Consider the following 22,720-nt stretch of genomic DNA (forward strand, 5'->3'; position numbering starts at 1 on the left):
TGACGCCGCCGGAAGCCGGCGCCGAGTCTGTCACCGGGTATCCCTCTGTTGCCTTGACTACGGCGGGCGCTGTGGGAGTGGAGAAGCTGCAAGTGCTGAGGCGCAGTGGAGGAAAGCATGGGAGCCAAGAGTATGAGGAGCTGGTGTCTGTGTCAGATTTGTAGCTGCGGGTAAGAAACGGCTGGTGTAGCGGCGGGCCCGGGCTTGGGAGCCGACCTAGGGCCTAGGTGCACGGAGCCGGCTCCTCGGGAACCCTGAGAGTGGCCGTCCCCCGGAGATGAAGGGACGAGGGCGCAGCGACATCCCCACTTATCCCGCTCCGCGAATACTCGCTCCTCACCCGCCTGCTACCCGGGGGTAAAACGTTTGTTCGTAGTCCCTGAGACTCCCAATCAAGGATGCAAAGTAAAATGCCACCCGGGCCAGGTAAGTAATATATGTGAAGCCGCGACGGGATATAAGACTGGTGAGTAGTGGGATGTGATCCGACTGGGAGAGTGCATTTCCACCCCATCATCCCCCACCACGAAGATGAGAAAGAACAGCGCTCAAGGCCCTGAGTCTGCAACCCATATCACATTTTCTTTCATCTGTAGCTTTCTGTCCTCCCAGCCAGACCATATTCCCATTCCCGTCCAGGCAGCAGTTCTTTGGGATCCGCCTGACTGAAAAGTCAGTAAGTAGTCCCTACCCTGAAATCTAGAATCCAACTGTAAGTCCTGCCTAACAACCTTCCATCACCTGTAAACACAGTCCTCTCCTTCCTCAGCTTCACTATTGACCCAGGGATTAGATCATTATTTGCTAAGTAAATATGAACGTTGTCAATCCCTGGTGTATTTGTAATCCCATTCAAAGAAAACACCTACATGTTGATGGAAAGCAGTTTTTTAAATAGTCTCATAATAAACACAGTTCATAATTATATATAGATTAAAATATCAACAAATTAACTTTGGGTGTATGAATCCGCAGACTGGTGTGCAGGAGAAAATTTTTACTTTTCTCCTAATTTATATTCAACGCAAGTTCCTTTCTCATTCAACTGTAAGGAAATTCAGTCTTCATTATGTTGAGGGCCACCATTGGAATGGTGTGATTTTACTTCTTGTTTGTTTGTTTTGGGCTGTGGTTGTTAGTTTTGTCTTTTTAAGGTTTTATTTTTATTTTTTGACAATGCAATAAATACACAAGAGGTATCATAAAAATCTAAGCAAAAATATCTATAATATTGTAAAACGCCTTCATAATTCTATCTTCCACAGATAACAAATGTTCTTTAAGACTTGTTTTACGTATGCATTGATTTTTTTTTTTTTTTTTTTTGAGACAGAGTCTGGCTCTCTTGCCAGGCTGGAGTGCAGTGGCGCAATCTCGGCTCACTGCAATCTTGGCTCACTGCAATCTCCGCCTCCCAGGTTCAAGCAATTCTCCTGCCTCAGCCTCTCGAGTAGCTGGGATTACAGGCTCGCGCGACCACACCCAGCTAATTTTTGTATTTTTAGTAGAGACGGGGTTTCACCATGTTGGCCTCCATCTCCTGACCTCATGATCTGCCTGCCTCGGCTTCCCAAAGTGCTGGGATTACAGGCGTGAGCCACTGCGCCTGGCCTGCATTGATTTTTTTTTTTTTTAACAAAAAAAGAGAATATTCTGAGCATACTATTCTACAATCCGGTTTTTTACTATTTACAATCTCACCAACTTCCAATGATCATGCATAAAGACCACCCTCATTCTCTTAAATAACTGTATACTATTAGCTTATATGATATATTGGTCAAGGTTCTTAGTTGTGGATAACGTAATCTCCTCTGGTTAGTCTAGGCAAAAAGGAATTTATTAAGGAGTATATATATAGTTCACTTGGAAGAACTTAAGAAATCATTTTCAAAATAAGCTTCCACAAAAATTTTACCACAGACCAGGACTGACAAGGGAGCCACTGCCTCTGCCATAATCAGAAAATTGCAACAGAGCTGTAGACTCCAGAATCACTCGTCTCTTCCAAGGTCAAGAAGCTGCCAAGTTAGGAAACCAGCTTGCAAATCAAGATGCCGCCTAACAACTTCTAGCTCCGATCTCTTGTTGCCTCTATTATGTTCCATGCAAGCAAAATTAATGTTGTGCCTTGACTCTCTCCTTATGTAGCTCTCTTCTGAATCAAAGTATCATGTGAATACACGTAGTAGGTGAAACCTAAATTGTATGTGGAACCTTTCTGCAAGAGCATGGGAAATTCCCTATTAGCTTTTCAGCTTCTATAGTGTAAGAAGACACTAAATTGTTATGAGACACTTAATTGCTGTGCTTCCACCACATAGGGATAGACCATTATTTATTGATTGTTTTTGTAAACACCATTACAGAGGAAACAGTTTTTGAGGGTTTTTTTGTTTTTATTTTTTTGAGACAGAGCCTTGTTCTGTCACCCAGGCTGAAGTGCAGTGGCAGGATCTTGGCTCACTGCAAGCTCCGCCTCCCAGGTTCACGCCATTTCCCTGCCTCAGCCTCCTGAGTAGCTGGGACTACAGGGTACCCGCCACCACGCCTGGCTAATTTTTTTGTATTTTTAGTAGAGACGGGGTTTCACCGTGTTAGTCAGGATGGTCTCGATCTCCTGACTTTGGGATCCGCCTGCCTTGGCCTCCCAAAGTGCTGAGATTACAGGCGTGAGCCACTGCGCCCGGCCCAGTTTTTGGTTTTTTAGTAAAGCTCTAGAATTTAGAAATTGTGAGTTTATTAGAGGTCTCTGATTAAAATGCAGTTATAACACAAAATTTTTTTAAGGTTAATCTCAGTTTATTTTTTGCACAGGCGACATCATTGTCCACGTGGAACCACAAGGATTTATGAAAATTCTGGGGTGTTTTGCCCTACAACTGAATATTTGGAAAAATATCCTATGTATGACAATGTTCTTCCACCTCAGAGTCTTAAACCCAAGCAAGAAATTCGAGCATGCCATGGTAAAATGGAAGGAATAACTACATTTAAGTAAATATTTAGTAACTATTTGCTTTACTTATTTTTCTCTCAACTCTTCTGGTGTCAATAAAGTTTTCTAGCTATTTAAATTGAACTGTTCAGTTGATTTAAGTTGAACCAATCTAATAGTCAAGAGACTAGTTAAGTCACAACTTGAAAAAAAAAACAGAAAAATGAGAATTAAGTTAGGTTGACAAAGTGTGAGAAGAAAAAAGGGATATAAAAAGTTCTATTTTTTTTTAACTTCTTAAAATATCTCATATTTATCTACTTTCCACTGTCACCACCACCTAGAGTAGGGTGTCTAATCTTTTGGCTTCCCTGGGCCACATTGGAAGAAGAATTGTCTTGGGCCACACATAAAATACAATAACACCAACCATAGCTGATGAGCTAAACAAACAAACAAAAAATCACAAAAAAATCTCATAATGTTTTAAGAAAGTTTACGAATTTGCATTGGGCCTCATTCGAAGCTGTCCTGGGCCGCATGCAGCCCATAGGCCGCAGGTTGGACAAGCCTGACCTAGAGGAATGCAGTCGCTTTCTAAGTATAATATCTGAATCTACTCTAGTTTTTGCAGTTTGATCTGTTTTCAATACTTCAGCCTGCCCAAATAATTTTAAAATGCAAACCAAACCCTATCACTTCTCTGCTTAAGATACTCTTAAACTTTCCCATTATCTTTAATATAAACCAGAATCCTTACCAAAATCATGTAGAGGCATGGTTTGCTCACTATTTACTTCTCTAATTCATTTTCACTGTAGCGTCCTTTTCACTCTTTTATGCTCCATTCCATGGGCCATTTTTCATTTCCTTGAAAGTGCCAGGTTTCCCTTGTCTCAGAGTCTTCCAAGATACTGTTTTCCCTACCTGTAGTTCTCCTTCCCTCTCCTAGCTAATGCTCATTCAATCTGTAGATCTCAACTAAATTATCACTTGAAAAAGCCTTCTCTGAGACTTTTCAGATTAGGTAAAATTCTTCTATGTAAGCTCCCAAAGCACCTTCCTGTTATTTATCATTAGATTATTTTCAGTGTTTCATGAAAGCAGGAACTAAGTCTATTGTTATCTCAGCATTCTATTTTTAGAAAACGAATACAATGCCTACTGGCACATACTAGGTACCCAATATTTGTTCAGTGAGTGATGAACAAAAATCCTCTTAAGTCTATACTTTTCATTTGGACTTACCTTTTTTGATCTCTGTATTTTTGTCAGGTGGATTAAGTATTACATTTACTCATTATTTTATTTAAACTGTTAATGTATGTACTATATTCAAGGTACAATCTTAGTGTTAAGTATAAAAATGTCAAGTTTGTGAACCCCAAATATCTGAGATAGGTCTCAATTAATTTAGAAAGTTTATTTTGCCAAGGTTGAGGGTGCATGCCAGTGACACAGCCTCAGGAGGTCCCAATAATATGTGCCCAAGGTGGTCAGAGCACAGTTTGGTTTTATACATTTTAGGGACACACTCATCAGTCAACATATATGTAAGATGAATATTGGTTCTTCCGGAAAGGCGGGACAACTGGAAGCGGGGAGGGAGCTTGCAGGTCATATGTAGATAAGAGACAAATAGTTGCATTCTTTTGAGTTTCTGATGAGCCTCTCCAAAGGAAGCAATCAGATATGCATTTATCTCAGTGAGCAGAGTGGTGACTTTGAATAGAATGGGAGACAGGTTTGCCCTAAGCATTTCCCAGCTTCACTTTTCCCCTTAGCTTAGTGATTTTGGGACCCCAAGATTTATCTTCCTTTCACAAGTTGAAGTTCCTGCTTTCAGGGAACTCAGACATCGTATTTCTATAATTTAGGGTTTTAAAAATGCTCTGTAATAGCTTTAGATTTTGGTGTTAGTTATTTTCATTTCAGATGCAGCTCATTCTTATATAGCAAAGGTGGAGACTTTCCAACTTTTAGTCTAATATTTATATTTTTAACATTTCAGGCATTCCTTGCAGTAATAATATTTTGGTGACTCTAGTTACTAGTGTAGGGGTATGGCTCTTCCATAGATGGAAGATTTTACTTAGTCCTCAGATTTTGGTATGCAGTAGTGCCATCTAGAAGTGTTAAAATTGCAGACTCCAGAGCTCTATCTAAAAGAGCCAGTAGATTAAAATAGAGTGGGTCTCAGGAAACTGCATTTTTAACCAGCATTGGTGGTGATTCTGTTGCCACTGATTCAGTGCAGCAGGTCAGGCACTGGACTGCTTAATGAGGATGACATGGAACATAAAACAGAGAAGGTCTTTGCTGTACTGTTGTTCATAGTCTGTGGGAAAGTCCAGAAATAAAAATATCAGCTAAATAACTAAGATAATTATGGATTATGATAAATGAGATGAAGAAATTGAATAACTGGTTGAGATTGATGAAATGGGAATGGTTGTTCTTTTTTCTTCACTTTATTAATATTTTTTTCTTGATGCCTTAATGGTTCATATTAGAGATTTGAAATAAATTTTACAATATTTGTGTTTATTGAACAAAGATTTTGCTTTTAACCAGTTCTAAATGTAGAAATTGAGAAAATTTAACCTGCCATATCTTTCTTTTAAAAGGCTTTCCAATTCTGGATTTCCCCTGTTGACTTATTCAAGTAAGCCTTAATAATTTAAAAAAAAAAAACAAAACAAGAAATGTCCCAAAAGTCCATATATGCCAGTAAAACTAAAATATTCGTTTATTAAAGTGTCATCTCTTCACTTAGTAAGACATTGGATCTTTTCTTTATATTTTCACTGGGAAACTAGCAGTATTTCTAAGAGTCATAATCTAGGAGCTTGAAACTCTTGCTTGACTCTCTCATGTTGGCTGTGTTGACTAGGCAGTAGAAAGTGGATTTATCTGTACAAACAAAGAAGCATTCTGTACCTTTGTATAGTACAGGAAGTGACTGTGTAAAGAGGTGTCTGAACTTGTACAAGATTTTGGATCCTTTATAGCAGTACAGTTGTAGCTCACTTAGATGACTGCCAGAGTTGGCAGGAAGCCTGCCCTGAACGAGTAGGATTCTAGACACATCAAATGTTTCAGGATATATCAGATGAATAAGACTGCATTCACCCTCTACTACTACTCCATAGAAAGCTGCTTTGGGTTTGGAGGCATACTTTCTGACACTTAAATAGTCTAACCAGAGAAACTGGGACTTCTGAGCTTACTCTTTGCTTTTCCCTTCCTGATTCTCTCACTTCCTGACTGCATTTTAGCCTATTCCTCTCTAGTTCGTATTTGGGAAGAGCAAAGAACAACTCAGATGTCTTGACAAGCAGAGGTATGTGATTTCTACTACTCTTCATCCATTAAATAAGAAATTATTAAGCATCAAGCACTATACTAGTCACCTGGTATACAGTGGTGAACAAAAGCAGTCATGATCTCTGTGCTGACAGATATTACAATCTATTAGAAATGGCAATCAAAACATTACTCAAAATAACTCTAAAACTGCAACAGTGATAAAATCTATGAAGGACAGGCACAGGTACCTTGACAACCAGACCAAGAGTTTGACTTTATCAGGGGAATGAGAAAAATGAGTCAAAACCTGAAGGATGTCAAATTAACTGGATTAAGAGGGGGAAGGAAATGCATTCCAAGTAGAGAGAGAGAGTAGCTTGTAGCAGGAAGGAGCATGGAAAGGAGAAAATTCTCAAAGAAAGCCAGGTGGAGCAGAGAAAGCAAGAGGAAACAACGGTGAGAGTTGAGGCTAGTGAAGAAGACCAGGCAGAGCCTTTAAACCATGTTCAGTGTTGTCTATGTCCTACAGTAATAAGAAGCCATGAAGGTTTTTCTGTTTTGTTTTTTTGGTGGAGGGTGGACTTGGGGAGGAAGAAAGGTAAGGAAGAGGCTAGGGAGATGAGGGCAAGAATGACTTGATCAGATTTACATGAGAAAGAATTACTTCAGGTGCCATGTGGAGAAAAGATTGGAGGGAGAACTAGAGTGGATGTGGTAAATGAGTTTCGAAAGTTATTAAAGTGATTCAAATGAGCTGTTACAAAAACTTTGCATATTATGGTGGTGGCAGATGTGGAGAAAAGTGGTTAGATTTGGGAGATATTTATGAGGCAAAATTGACAGTAGTTGATGATGGACTAGATAGGGGAGAGAATTGAGGTATAAAGGGTGAGTACTAGATTTCTGACTATGCGTCTGAAAGGATGGTGATAGTGTTCACTTAAATAGAGAAAAAGCAAAAAGGACCACATTTATTGAGGGGAAATAGCGAGTTGATTTGGGACATATTAAGTGTTGAGTTGCCATCGAATCCAATGGCATTGAATCCAAGAGACCATCGTAGATACTGGTATGAAGCTCACAGAAGAGGTCTAAGCTGAGATGTAAATTTGAGGGTTATTTCGATCTAGGTAGTGATCTAAGTTGTGGGAGTAGAAGAGTTATCCTCAGGAGTGAACAGTGGATGAGAAGAAGAATGTGTAGGTAGGTCCAAGTCTTGAGGAACGCTAACATGTATTTAATGACCGAGTAGAGGTAGATGAAGCTACATAGGAGACTGGAAAGAAATAATCAGGAAGTCGGGAAGAGAAAGTTTCCTAGAAACAGACAGTGTGGACAATAATGTCAATTACTGTTGGAGAGGTCAGGTAAGATGAGGACTAAAAATGTTCGATGAATTTAATCACATGGAAGACATTGTGAACTTTAGAGCTGTATTAGGGAAGTGGCAGTGCTGGAAACCAGACTGAAATGGATTGAAGCGGGTGAGAAAACAGTTAATTAGTCTAAGAAGTTATGTTGTGAATAGAAGAATTCAGTGAGGGTTTTGGGTTTCTTTGGGGAACTTACAGACATACGCAGCAAATATTGGTTAATACAAGATAGTTTAATCACAAAATGAGTCACGTGTCAATAGAGTCCAGAAGAAAAAAGCAATCCCTGAAGTCTTGGGGTAGTAATAGTGGTGGCTACCATATTGATCTTACTATGTATGAAGCAGTCTTCAAAGCATGTGTGTATATCCTTAAAACAACTCTGTGAGATAGAAGATATTATTGTTCCATTTTATATATAAAGAAACTGGGGCATAAACAGGTTAATGAAGTTATCCAAGGTCCTGCAGCTAGTAAATGACAGAACCAGGATTTGGACCTAGGTGGCCTGATCAGTCTAAGTTTGTGGTCTTCTCCATTCCTCAGTTTTTACCTCAGTGTCTGCAGTACTACCTCTGTCACATAATGTTACATAGTGCCCAGGTTGGCTGCGTTACCATCTGGCATCCATCCATGACAAGGACTTCTGGGAGATCCAAAGATTAGGAACACTCACATCTATAATCTGAATGTGATTTATGTCTAAAGACCAGAGTTACTAATCATTTAACAATAAGCGAGAAAACAGCATGAATTCAAAAAGAAGAAAGTATGCCAAAATAGTTTGCTAGAGACTGTAAGTAAGATGAATAAGGACTTTGACAAAGTGGACTCAGGGGTAATATATTTTTTAAACTTTTCAGGTTTAGTAAATTTTACCTGAAATTTCCTTCCAGGTTAGAAAAAAAATCAATTAGTTGAGGATATTATTTACTGAAGATCCAATTAACTGAGATCTATTGTAATGATGTTTTAAAAACTAGGATTTTTGATATATTTACTTTTCTCAAGATAATTAGTCACTGGATAGGACCTTATAAGAAATTCAGTTACTTCTTTCAAGTAGTTTATCAACTATTGCCATTTTAATATCTTCTCAGACTTTTCCAGTAAAAAAAAAAAAAAAGCCTTGACATTTTCCATACTTCATTGAAATAATTAGAAATAAAAGAACTTGTGAGGCTATGTTTCAAATTTATATATTTCAGGTCGGATTATTGTCCTTATGAAATAGTTAAACAGCCTCGCCATGTGCCAGAAGAATATAAACCAAAACAAGGGAAGATTGATCTTGGTACTACCTACAAACGGGATTTTAATTCGTATAAAGTGCAGCCTGTGGCAATAGTCCGGCCTTTGGAGAGACAAGTTAAAAAAGGAAAATTGGACACTGTCCCAACCTATAAAGGTAACTTGCTGTTTCATACATGAAGGAGCCAAAAAACTAAAACTCACTTCCAGCTTTAACATCTAATATCAAATTATAACTTTGGTGTGCTGCCAAACTTAGCCTCCATGGCTTAGGAAAGAACATTTCTCTCTTTGGCAAAATAGTATTGTATAGTAACAAAAGAAAATAGGCCATTTGTCTGATTGAGTGGTAAAAGACCCACAATCCCATCCAAATTCATCTACTTTGTTAGTTTTCTGTCTCAAAACATGAAAAACAAAGGATGCCATTAAACAAGCATTATGTCACATTTGTCACTTCGTGTCACATTTAGTTGGCATTGTTCTTTTCTTCCCATCCTAGAAAAAGTTGAAACTCTACCGAGAGTATTGGGATCTTTGAGGTCAAATAAATAGCAATGCTTTTCTCCATTCAAGTCCTGAACCAACCTATAAAGCAAAAGAGTTGCCAGATGGAGAAGCAAAATACTGCTTTTACACTGATAAAGGACAAAGTAGAGAATGAACTTTTCATCTGTAAGCAGACGCTTCCTGATACTGAACCTCAGAATTAGATAGGCTTATCTACCCCATGATAGACAGTGTTAGACTACCACATAGGGGTCCTGCTCCTCTAAGAATTCCGGGATGGTGGAAGGGTGAGAATACTTTCTCTTTGCAGGCAACTGACTTAGAGGAGTACAAGTTGGGCCATGTATGCTTTTCTTTCCAAAAACCTGTTTTTTTGTTGTTGTTGTTGTTTTTGGGTTTTTTTTTGTGACAGAGTCTCGTTCTGTCACCCAGGCTGGAGTGCAGTGGCACGATCTTGGCCCACTGCAACCTCCACCTCCTGGGTTAAAGCAATTCTCCTACCTCAGCCTCCAAAGTAGCTGGGATTACAGGTGCACACCACCACGCCCAGCTAATTTTTTGTATTTTTAGTAGAGATGGGGTTTCACCATGTTGGCCAGGCTGGTCACGAACTCCTGACCTCAAGTGATCCACACACCTCAGCCTCCCAAAGTGCTAAGATCAAAGGCGTGAGCCACCACGCGTGGCCCAAAAACCTGATTTTAAAATACTCTAGTACTTTTGAGGAATGGGGTCTTTGTTTTTTAAACACAGGCTGTTTTTTTTTTTTCAAGATGGAGTCCAACTCTGTTGCCCAGGCTGGAATATAGTGGCACAATCTTGGCTCACTGCAACCTCTGTCTCCTGGGTTCAAGCAAGTCTCCTGTCTCAGCCTCCTGAGTAGCTGGGATTACAGGCACCCGCCACCATGCCTGGCTAATTTTTGTACTTTTAGTAGAGATGGGGTTTCACCATGTTGGCCAGGCTGGTCTCAAACTCCTGACCTCAAGTGATGCACCCACCTCGACCTCCCAAACTGCTGGGATTACAGATGTGAGCCCCTGCACCTGACCTAAAAATAGGCTATTTTAGGCCTATTTTGATTTTGATTTATGATAGTAGATATTACTTTTATATCTTTTTATTAATAATGTAATTACATATATAGGATTACATTTTTCCATTGGTTATGTAAAATAGCTGAATGGATATGTCCTAATATAAAACACTTTTGTAAGAGTGATACCATCAATAATCAAAGTAATGATTCATACTTTATTTAGGTAATAGTTAAATGCCTATTTTATCTTTAAATTTCACGCCTACCCATTCAACGAGTAAGTAAAGTGCAGGATATCAATATACTTTCATCTATCAGCCTACCTATTAGGGAGGTCAAGAAAATGTTTTTTCTGTTTTTTAAATCTTTGAGCACATAACATACTACACAAAGAACAAATTGTGAAGACTATGTGAATGGTGAAGAAGTATATTATAATTAAATGTAGCATAGAGTAATTGCTGATAAATAGATTGATATGCGTAGGAGAAAATGTACTGTGCCAAATTTGGCATAAATAATAATTGATGAAAATGAATTTGTTCTTTTTTTGTTTGTTTTTTGAGATTGAGTCTTGCTCTGTCACCCAGGCTAGAGTGTAGTGGCATGATCTCAGCTCACTGCAACCTCCGCCTCCCGGGTTCAAGTAATTCTCCTGCCTCAGCCTCCTGAGTAGCTAGGATTACAGGTGTGCGCCACCACGCCTGGCTAATTTTTGTATTTTTAGTAGAGACAGAGTTTCACCATGTTGGTCAGGCTGGTCTCAAACTCCTGACCTTGTGATTCGCCCGCCTTGGCCTCCCAAAGTGCTGGGATTACAGGCATGAGCCACTATATTTTGTCTCTTATACAATCACAGTAAGATTTTCTTTTTTTCTACAAGATCCATAAGAAAAATACCAGTAATACTGTTGTCCCCGATGCTGGGAACATGTACACACAATACATGCACACACTTATACCAACACTACTAGCTTTCCATGACCTGGGTTTCCTGTAGATTCTGATACTTCCACTCCTATGGTTATAGTTCAAGGATAAGGAATTTTGAGTTCCTCTGGCATTCTCACTACTGAACTTTCTTAGTCAACAAAGGTGATATTTTGTATTTCAGATTTTCAGGCATGAGACAACAAAAACACTAAGAGCCAAGGTTGTACTTCCACACTCTGTATGAATGTGCTGCAGGTTTTGTAGATAACCTATTTAAAAACAATTCTACAGCTGAAGAGAAGCCACAATGGGAAGATACTCTCACTGTCCTCCTTTGGGAGGCCAAGGCGGGTGAATCACAAGGTCAGGAGTTTGAGACCAGCCTGGCCAACATGGCGAAACCCCATCTCTACTAAAAATACAAAACATTAGCTAGGCATGATGATGGGTGCCTGTAATCCCAGCTACTCAGGAGGCTGAGGCAGGAGAATATCTTGAACCCGGAAGGTGGAGTTGCAGTGAGCCAAGATTGCACCACTGCACTCCAGCCTGGGCAACAGTGCGTGACTCTGTCTCAAAAAAAAAAAAAAAGTATTTGAAATAAATAAAAATAGAGACACAACATACCAAAACTTCTGGGATGTGGCAAAAGCAGGGTTAAGAGGAAAGTTTATAATGCTAAATGCCTACATCAAAAAGATAGAAATATCTCAAATTAACAACCTAACATTGCAACCAAAAGTACTAGCAAAATAAGAACAAACTAAACCCAAAGCTAGCAGAAGAAATAATTAAAGTCAGAGCAGAACTGAATGAAATTGAGACCCTCAAAACCATGCAAAGGATCAATGAAGCAAAAAGTTCATTTTTTGAAAAGATAAGATTGATAGACCACTAGCTAGATTAACAAAAAAAGACATCCAAATAAGCACAATCAAAAATCACAAAAGTGACATCACAATTGATCCCACAGAAATACAGAAGATCCTCAGAGAATATTGTGAACTTCTCTATGTACACAAATTAGAAAGTCTAGAGGAAATGGATAAATTCGGAAACACAAATTCCCAAGATTGAACTAGGAAGAAACAGAAATCCTGAACAGATCAATAACGAGTAAGGAAATTGAATCAGTAGTAAGAAACCTATCAACCAAAAAAAAAAAAAAAAAAGCCCCAGACCAAATGGGTTCACAGCTGAATTCTACCAGACATAGAAAGAACAGCTGGTACCAATCCTAGTGAAAGTATTCCAAAAATTGAGGAAGAAGGACTCCTCCCTGACTCATTCTGTGAAACTAGTATGATCCTGATAACCAAAATCTGACAAAAACACAAAAAGCAAAAGAAAACTACAGACCATGGTCCCTGAACACAGATTCAAAAATCCTCAAAAAATACTAGCACACTAAATCCAGCAGCACATCAAAAAGTTAATTCACCACAGTCAAGTGGGTTTTATTCCTGGTATGCAAGGATGGTCCAACATATGCAAATCAATAAATGTGATTCACCACATAAACAGAGTTAAAAACAAAAATCATATGATCATCTCAGTAGATGCAGAAAAAGCATTTAACAAAATCCAACATCACTTCATGATAAAAACTCTCAACAAACTAGGCATTGAAGGAACATAACTCAAAATAGTAAGAGCCATCTATGACAAACCCACAGCCAACATCATACTGAATGGACAAAAAACCGGAAGCATTCCCTTTGAGAACTGGAACAAGACAAGGATGCCCACTGTTATCACTCATATTTAACATAGTATTGGAAGTGCTAGCCAGAGCAATCAAGCAAGAGAAAGAAAAGGCATCCAAATAGGAAAAAAGGAAGTCGAATTATGTCTCTTTGCTGACAATGTAATTTATACATGGGAAACCCTAAAGATTCTGCCAAAAGACTCCTGGACCTAATAAATGACTTCAGCAAAGTCTCAGCATACAAAATCAATGCACAAAAATCAGTAGCATTTCTATACACCAATAATCTTCAAGCTGAGAATCAAATCAAGAACACAATCCCATTTATAATAGCCATACACACTCACAGTACCGGGGCATACATCTAATGAAGGAGGTGAAAGATCTCTACATGGAGAAGGAAACCATAGACTACACAAATGGAAAAGCATTCTATGATCATGGATAGGAAGATTCAATATCATTATAATGTCATACTACACAAAGCAATATGCACATTACCAATATCATTTTTTTGCAGAATTAGAGAAAAACTATTCTAAAATTTATATGGAACCCAAAAAGAGCCTGAATAGCCAAGGCAATCCTAAACAAAAAGAATAAAACCAGAGGCATTACATCTCCTGACTTCAAACTATACTACAAAGTTACAGTAACCAAAACAGCATGGTAATGGTACAAAAATAGACACATAGACCAATGGAACAGAATGGAGACCCCTGAAATTAAGCCAGACACCTAGAACCACCTGACTGTCCACAAAATTGGCAAAAATAAACAGTGGGGAAATTGTTTATCCCTATTCCATAAATGATGCTGGAAAAACTGGCTAACCATATGCAGAAGGATGAAACCATATGCAGAAGGTGCAAGAAGGATCTAGAATTTTAAAGCCAGCAAATCTGAAAACTGTATATCTAGTAAAAATAGCCTTTAAAAATTAAAGCAAATTAACAGTGTTTTCAGACAAGAAAAGAAAAAGCTGAGATACCTTCTACAAAAAGCATTAAAGGAAATTCTTCATTTAAAAGGAAACTTATTCCAGATAGAAGCATGAAATGCAGAAAGGGATGAAGCACACAGGGTACATATGTGAGTAAATATAAAAGAATATTGACAAAGTCAAAATTACTATATTATGTTTTTACACAAATATAAAAGTAAATTATGCTAGAACAGTAGTACAAAAGGCAAGAGGATTTAAATAGAATTAAATTGCTTACAGGTTCTTCCATGCTAGAAGTGGTAAAAATATCCATTTAAGTTGGAGCCAGAAAAATCTCATAATAAGTCAAAAATTCATTTTTATTTTTAAAATATAGAAAGTTAAAATAGTAAAGTGGAATAATACAAATGCCATTTATTAATACAAAAGAAGGCAAGAAATAAGGGGTATGGGAACAAAGAAGGGAAAAGTCAAAAGCAAATAGCAATACAATCAACTTAAGCCCAGCTAGATCATTACATTAAGTGTAAATGAACAAAATATTGTGATTAAAATTCAAAGATTGATTTTTCACACATTAAAAAGATATTATTTTTAAAAATATGCCAATAATTTACAACTTACATAAAATGGATAAATTTTTTGAAAAATACAATTTACCAAAAGTAACCCAAGAAGAAATAAAAATTCAAAATAGCCCTATATCTGTAAAGGAAATTGAATTTGTAGAATTGAAGGTGTAATTTTAAACCTCACCATAAAGAATTCCAGAATTTTCAGATTCTGTGTAGGATGCAGGAAGTCAGAAAGATTATGTCCCCAACATAACAATAAGAAAAAGCCAGATAATCTACAAAATCATAAATGTGTATGAATCCTTTAGAAACCTGAGATCACAGGTTAACCAATTAGCCTGACATTAAGGAAAAACAACTTCCACCCAGTTGAGACAGGAGGCAAGCACTGTTTCACCCAAAGCAGGGCATGGAATGAAGACTAGCTGTTACACAAGTGAATAAAATAATTCATTACATCTTTAATTGCTAAAGACTTGAGTATGAGCTACTGCGAGAGTATAGAAGCTCTGAGAACTTCAGACAGTAAAGGGAGAGTTCAAAACCACTCATAGACTCTTCCCTATGGATGTTCACTGTGTGATCATGAGAAAGATTGGGAGAAAGGCTGGAGACCACAGAAAGTTTCCTTCATAGTGCAGGCATGGAGAGAAAAATGGTTGTTTTTGCAAAAGAAAAAAAAAAGCAGGAAGCTCCCTTTGAATGCCTCTAACCTACAGAGCAAAAGCATTAATCCACTGCAGGAAAGGCACCACTCTGACAACCCCAAGGAATAGGTGAAGATGTATTGCAACTTGATGAAAGACAAAGGAAAAACAAGAAGAAGAAGCAAAATAAAACCAAACCTTGAACATGAAGAAAGAACAGGAAACTGTCTTGGGACCAACAATTAGAGACCTACTACATCAAGTGAAGGGGCAGGTGCTCTGAGAGAGCCCTGCTTCTGAGACCCAGGGGCACAGGGCCTGCCTAAGATTGAAGCTGGACTGGGACAACAGAGAAACCACCACACACCCGCTTTCCATTTCTCAAACACAAGATCCTAAGCTTCAAATATACAAGGCAGCAAGAATTTATAGTACTAACGTAAGAAATGTGAAAATATGCATTTGTAGTTGGAGACTTCAACACTGTCTCTAAGTAATCTATAGAACGTAGACAGGAAATGAATATGGATATAAAGACCTGAACGACACTATCAACAATGTTTTCCAAACTGACATTTGTAAAGCACTTCTGTCAACAATAACAGAATATACATTATTTTCAAGTGCACATGAAAGCTTCATCCAGATAAACTATATTCAGAGTCATAAAAAAAACCTTAACAAATATAAAAGACTTGCAGTCGTGCAATGTGTGTTTTTGATCATAACAGAATTAAATTAGACATCAATAATAGAAAAAAATGTGGAAAATCTCCAAATATTTGGAAATTAAACAGCAAAATCCTAAATAACTAATGGCTTTAAGCAAAAGTAACAAAAGAAATTAGAAAGTATTTTGAATTTAATGAAAACGAAAATATAGTACATCAAAATCTGAGAGATGCATCTAAAGCAATGCTTTTCAGAAAATTTATAGCATTTAAGGTTCATATTAGAAAAGAAAGTCTTAAATCAATAGTCTAAACCTTCATTGCATGAAACTAGAAAAATAAGAGCAAATTAAATCCAAAGCAAAGCAAAAGGAAATAAATGAGGATAACAGCAGCAATCAATAAATTTGAAAACAGAAAAATAATAGAGAAAAACAATGAAACCAAAAATTGGTTCTATTAAAAGATAATGAAGTTAATAAACGAAAAGAGAGAAGACACCAATTACAAATATCAAGAATGAAAGAGAATAGACCTTATAGACGTTTATTTTACATTGTGGCCTCTTCTTTTTTCTTTTTCTTATTTTTGACAATTTTATCAGGTTGCCATTCATTCCATATTTGCTTCAAGAAGGAAGACATTAATATTTAGAAAGTAATATCAACAGTATTTGAAAACCACTTGAAAAGGAGAGAAGGAAATGAGGGAGAGAAAGTCAATTAAACAGAACCTTAGCCTGAGATGCCAAATTCATAATAGAAACTTTGTTGTTATGTTATTTTCTGGGGAATGTGAGTCTGAGTGAGATAATTAATTGGGGCATGCTAAGTTTTCATTTATCTGAGGGACATCCAAATAAAGATGTCTAGTAGGTGGATAAATATGTGGGTTGGTGTTTGAAGGGAGGTCTGAAGTAGGGATTCAAGTTTGGGAGTCACCACCTTACAGGTAGTATTAAAACCGTGGGAGTAGATTGGTGATATGCAGATTGAAAAAGCTGAGGCCGAGGATGATGTCCCCTTACTTTCTAAAAGTAGTTTCCAATTCCTCAGTACCACAAGACACCACAGGGAGCAGTCCCAAGTGCCAGGAAAAAGAACTAGCATAAGCAACTCAAGACTTTTGTCCTCAAAGAAGAACCTAGAACAGCTCACTATATTAAAATGGGGTTGGAGCTGTGTATACAAATAGTGGGCAAGTGCATGCAGGCACTTCTTGGACTTAAACCTGTTCAGAAGAGAATAAACTTTCTAATCAGATTTTAGTGGCTAGACATAAAAAGTGAGCTGAGGAAACATCTAACAAGGGCGATAGTGGAGCTGCCACATAACCAAACTGTATTGTTAGACATGGACAGCATTGTTTTCTTGTTTTTCCATAAGTATCATAAAACACTAAAAACAGATGATAATGATTATGATGTTTTAAAGATGCTGCTAGAATGTTATCAAATATTCCATAACAGATAATAAATATTCCAGGCATATGAGCATAGGCATATTTATAGGGAGAAAATCAATTTTCTGCAATTATGTAGAACTTACATTCATACTATTGTATGCTATCACATCCATCTCTCAGTGTCCAAATTCTTGCTTCCATTTGGAAAACCAAAGCTGGTTTGGTGAGGGAGAAATATTCTCTTCTGTTTACTCTCTTATAATGAAAATCTTTTTTCTCTTGTGTGGTAGCAAGAATTCTCCCTATATGATTGTGTGGAACTATAAACCTTCAATAACATCTATGATTCCTTTTAGCTAGTGAAAAATAGTGTTATACTCTTATACTGTAGTTTGCAAAGAAGAGAGATTCCCTCATGGTACCTCAAGAAAAAAAAAAGACTCTGGTAAAGCTTCATGTGAACTGAAAATGGAAAGCTATCAGGTGCCCAGGGAGCTTGAAGGAAGAGCTTTTCCCTTCATCTCTGCAATAAGCTACATGATTTCTCTCACAGCATCTTCACTTCCCTTCACTCATCTGCTCTGATTGCCACTTTACTAACTGGCCACCTCTGCCTAGTTATCATTTCTGTTTCTTTACAGGTCTGTTTTGAATGTAACTTCAGCTTTCCATAGCTCTTAGCTCTACCTCCTGGCATCCTTTTCAATTCTCCCATTTCTATCTCACTCATTATTTTCAATTTTAGGTTTACAAGAATAACAATGCTTGATCTAGCTCATCTTTTCTGTCAGTTTGTCTTAAAGGTCTCTGCTGGCCTAAAGGTCACCTATTCTTGAGTCAGGTACACTCTCTCATCCAGACATCAGTAACTTAATCATTTAGTCCAATACTTGGCCATTTTGGCAGAAATGGATACGCATTTTTTCTCTTCAAAGAAGATATCCACATAATAAGTTTTCAAAGTTTGACCTTTCCTGTAAATATTGCATAGACTTTAGTCCAGATTTTAGTACATTATCCTGTGTAATAAATTTCTATCTTTTATAAATTAACTTTTGGTATTTAGAAATACATATTTTGGGGTGAAGTCAATTCTATGGTATTTCCTAGCTTACTATCTTCCTCATGGAGAAATAGAAAACACAAATAATCCTTAGTTGAAATATAAACATTTCAGTTTTAGTGAAGTGTACTATCACCAACTTGTAATGGTGTTACAAGTCATCATTCTGCATACACCAGAGTGACCCAAAATGCTCCACAGTCTAGGTAAACTGCAGGAAGTAAGCTTAAGGTTATTTAACTTCCAAACCCCAGATCTCTGCTCTGATGGTCACTTGAAATTCTACAATTTCAAACACCTCTGAAGACATTCAGTTAAGGCCTCTGGCCTCTAGATGGCCCTCTATCTTTTGGGAATGCCTTAAAGTCCATTTCATGAGGGAAAGTTGAAGCCAGTGATCTTTCTGGGATAGCACAAGTTACCCTGTATCTTTGCTCAAGGAATTCTTTCTGTAGGCTTCCTAGAGTATACCAGAATTAAAATTTTCTCCCCTTTGATGAGTCTCTCCAAAGCAAGGAGTAATACCTGTATTACTTTTGCCCACCCATGAAGGGCACTTGATTTTATTTCAAGCCCTGGATTTTAGACGTACCTTAGCATTTTGTGAGTTGTAATTAAAATCCCAACCTCTTCCTAGGAATACAACCATAATCTCCTAAACTCTGTCCTCACCTCCAACACAGTCCTTTTGGCTTTCAAGAACTATCCACAATCAGGCTCAGATGTGCTTTTCCTTTGTTATGTAATCAGATGAATCTGAAAGTGGAAAGTTACATGTATTAAAGTGAGGAGATGGGTAGAGGAAGGTGGAAATGAAGAAAAAGAACGAATCTGAAAGGAATCAGAGAAACTGTATTCTGATACTATTGTTTAGATTTCTAAAGGAAATGGAAAGATGTTTGGCAATGAGAGAAGTCAGTTATGATTTTTAGAAGATGGTTGTTTTCTTCAGCATTTAAAAATGTTTTTGCTTTGTTTTAATTTTCAAGACGATTATAGAGCTTGGGACCTTCATAAAAGTGAACTTTATAAGCCAGAACGAACTTACCACCCCCATACTGTGAAATTTGGAAATTCAACTACATTCCAGGATGACTTTGTTCCTCAGGAGATAAAGCCTAGGCAAAGCTTTAAACCCTCCTCTGTGGTCAAACGTTCTACAGCCCCTTTTAATGGTATTACAAGTCATCGCCTTGATTATATACCTCATCAGCTTGAACTCAAGTTTGAAAGGCCAAAAGAAGTTTACAAACCAACTGACCAACGCTTTGAGGATCTCACAACTCACCGGTGTGACTTTCAGGGTCTCATTGGTGAAACTGCAAAACTCTGCAGACCTGTACACACCAGAGTGACCCAGAATGCTCGGTTTGAAGGAAGCACTGAATTCCGTGAAAGTTTTCAACCATGGGAAATCCCACCACCTGAGGTCAAGAAAGTACCAGAGTATGTGCCTCCTACAGGTAGCATGCTGTTAAACAGCACAAGCCATCTTGACTATGTTCCATATCAGGCCAACCATGTTGTTCCCATCAGGCCAGTTTCTCAAAAAAGAAGTAACAATTTTCCTTTCCAAGGAAAAAGCACCATGAAAGAAGATTTTCCAGCATGGGAAAGTTGTCGTCAAGGACTTATTAAGAAGCAGCAGCAGATTCCCAACCCATCTGGAAAATTTGATGGTTTGAGCACTTTCAGATCTCACTATGTGCCACATGAATTGATCCCAACAGAGAGTTGCAAACCTTTAAATATTGCTTTTAAGAGTTCCGTTCCATTTGATGATGTAACCACGTACTCTGTAGAATACACACCGAAAAGACAGGAAATTTGCCCAGCCAGCTATCCCTCTCCTCCAGGTTATATTTTTGACAATACAAATTCCCAAGGTCATAAATTCTTCCGCAAGATTATTCCCGCAGTGAAGGCCTTCTAATAACCAAAATGTGCTTAAAAGGAAGGTACTAGCAAGTTGTTGTTTTTCCAAGAGAAAACTCAATTTTTATAGTTAAAAAATTTATGATAAATCATTTTTTATATTTTTAAACAAGAAAATTGGAAAATGTATTATAAGAAATCAGAATCTTAAAACCATTTTTTATTGATATTTTAATCAAGATTGTTCTTTAATGTGCATTTCAGAAGGTTGAATAATATACATTCCCATGTGAACTATTTTAGTATTCAACATACTGCTTAGTAGCTTGTCCTCAGTCTATTATCATTTGTAATTCTGTTTATAATTATGGCAATTGTATGGTTATTCACATACCAGTTGTCATTTATCAAGCACATCAGGATTATCTAGAACAACATTGAAAATGATACATGGATTCCTCTTCCAAGGCAACAGGATTCATTATACTCAGACCTCACGGCATCTACATAGCATCCACTGAATCAAGTTTTAGTTGGTGGTATACAGACAGCTGCACTGCTCCTCACCATGTTCAAGTTAGCAAGAGGCACTGTGGTGTGGCAAGGAAAGGCTCTGTGTGCTGGGAATCGAAGGACTTGAGTTCAAGTTCTGACGAATAATTATTATTATTTTTACAGACAGGGTCTCACTGTCACCCGTGCTGGAGTCCAGTGGCATAATCACAGCTTATTGCAGCCTCAGCCTCCTGAGCTCAAGTGATCCTCCTGCCTCAGCCTCCCAAATAGCTGGGACTACAAGGGTGTGCCATCACACCTGGCTATTTTTTTTAAACATACTTTGTAGAGACAGGTTCTTGCTGTATTGGTCAGGCTGTTCAATCTATTGGCCAGGCTGCTATTGAATCCCGCCTTAGCTTCCCAAAGCACTGGGATTACAGGCATGAGCCACTATACCCAACCTGAGTTTAAGTTCTAATAATATAGATTTCTATTTGTACTACCTTAGGCAGTGACTCATATCTCTGAGCCTCAGTGTCTTTATTTGTAAAATGATGTCTGTTCTCAAAAAGAGTTTCTTTTGAGCATCAGACTGTATGGTACATTTTAATCCTTAAAGTACAAATGTAGAGGATTTTTTTAAAAAAATCGCTCAATCTCTTTTTGTACTTGTTTTCTCCTTTTCAAATTAGGATAATTACTTACTCAATGCTCATTTTCTGGCCTGTAGCAAGGATTGTAAAATAACCTAATTTGCTTTGAGCTTATGAGTAGTATGTACTTCTGAGAGGAGTCTTGTCCTTTAAAACTTCATGAGCACCTGAGAAATTCTTAACAGAGAATGGAAAGCTTGGAATGGGGTAAATACAGTGGTTTGAATAACAGTATTTGCAGAAAGGAAAAAGTATTGTTTGCTAGGGTAGTTTTAGGAAGACTGACAGCTCTGAAGAAATCTTTAGGGTAAATGTAGGTAATTTTTTTTTTTTTTTTTTTTTTTTTTTTTTTTTTTTTTTTTTTTTTTTTGAGACGGAGTCTCGCTCTGTCGCCCAGGCTGGAGTTCAGTGGCGCGATCTCGGCTCACTGCAAGCTCCGCCTCCCGGGTTCACGCCATTCTCCTGCCTCAGCCTCCCGAGTAGCTGGGACTACAGGCGCCCGCTACCACGCCCGGCTAATTTTTTGTATTTTTAGTAGAGACGGGGTTTCACCGTGTTAGCCAGGAGGGTCTCGATCTCCTGACCTCGTGATCCGCCCGCCTCGGCCTCCCAAAGTGCTGGGATTACAGGCGTGAGCCACCGCGCCCGGCCAAATGTAGGTAATTTTGCACCTAATTGCCAGGCCAAGTCACTGTTTAGAGGAAGAACCAGCCCCAGCAGGGGGCATAATCACCTGGTTCACCTCTTGCGGTGTGAAGATAAGTGATAAGGTAAAGAATGATGCCAGTAAGTATAGTAGAAACACTCTATTGCATTTATAAATGCTAAAAATTTCCGAATGAATTAAACTCTTATTGGGTGGTTTCTTTTTTTAAAAAAATTAAATAATTGCATTATGGGAGAATATGATTTATTTTAGCATAAAGTGAATTTTAGTCTTTTATGGCTTCAGAATTATTTCAAAATATACTTTATTGAAAATCAATATTTGGTTATTTTAATTGTTCAAAAGTAATTTGTTCTTATTTACATTTATTAGTAAAAGTATGGTGTGTGAAACTATATTTCCATGCAACATAATAAAATCAATAAAAGGAATGGATTTTCAAGAAATCATTTCTTTACCTAATTTTTTTTAAGAGAGCATTTTAATAAAGTCCTGTCTAGGTTAACCTATACATAAGTAGATGTTCTTACTTTTTAAATACAAAACAATGTAATCAGAATTAAAAAGAAGGGAATACTACAGCACTCTGTCATCCCGTCCCATATTCCAATGCCGGATATTCAAATCACTCTGTAATTTAATAGGGGTGGTCTCCTCCCT

General features: G+C 37.7%; 1 protein-coding gene across 4 annotated transcripts; it reads left to right on the forward strand.

The window, feature by feature from the left end:
* Positions 1–3: 3 nt before the first annotated feature.
* Positions 4–22,487, forward strand: SAXO2 (stabilizer of axonemal microtubules 2). Of its 4 annotated transcripts, XR_010110071.1 has the most exons (5): positions 4–170; positions 2,818–2,997; positions 8,829–9,028; positions 19,357–21,710; positions 22,053–22,487. XR_010110071.1 is itself a non-coding variant. In XM_008962065.6 (4 exons), exons 1-4 carry the CDS (start codon positions 118–120, stop codon positions 20,298–20,300), a joined length of 1,377 nt encoding a protein of 458 aa, XP_008960313.1. In that variant the 5' UTR covers positions 4–117; the 3' UTR covers positions 20,301–22,487. The 4 variants fall into 4 exon arrangements, 3 of the variants coding, with proteins under 3 accessions (XP_008960313.1, XP_003809818.1, XP_024783246.1); XM_008962065.6 differs by having other exon boundaries at positions 19,357–22,487; XM_003809770.5 differs by lacking the exon at positions 2,818–2,997 and having other exon boundaries at positions 19,357–22,487.
* The last annotated feature ends 233 nt before the right edge of the window (positions 22,488–22,720 follow it).

The sequence above is a fragment of the Pan paniscus genome, chromosome 16 (assembly GCF_029289425.2).
Source record: "Pan paniscus chromosome 16, NHGRI_mPanPan1-v2.0_pri, whole genome shotgun sequence".
In the NCBI taxonomy this organism is placed as follows: Eukaryota; Metazoa; Chordata; class Mammalia; order Primates; family Hominidae; genus Pan; species Pan paniscus.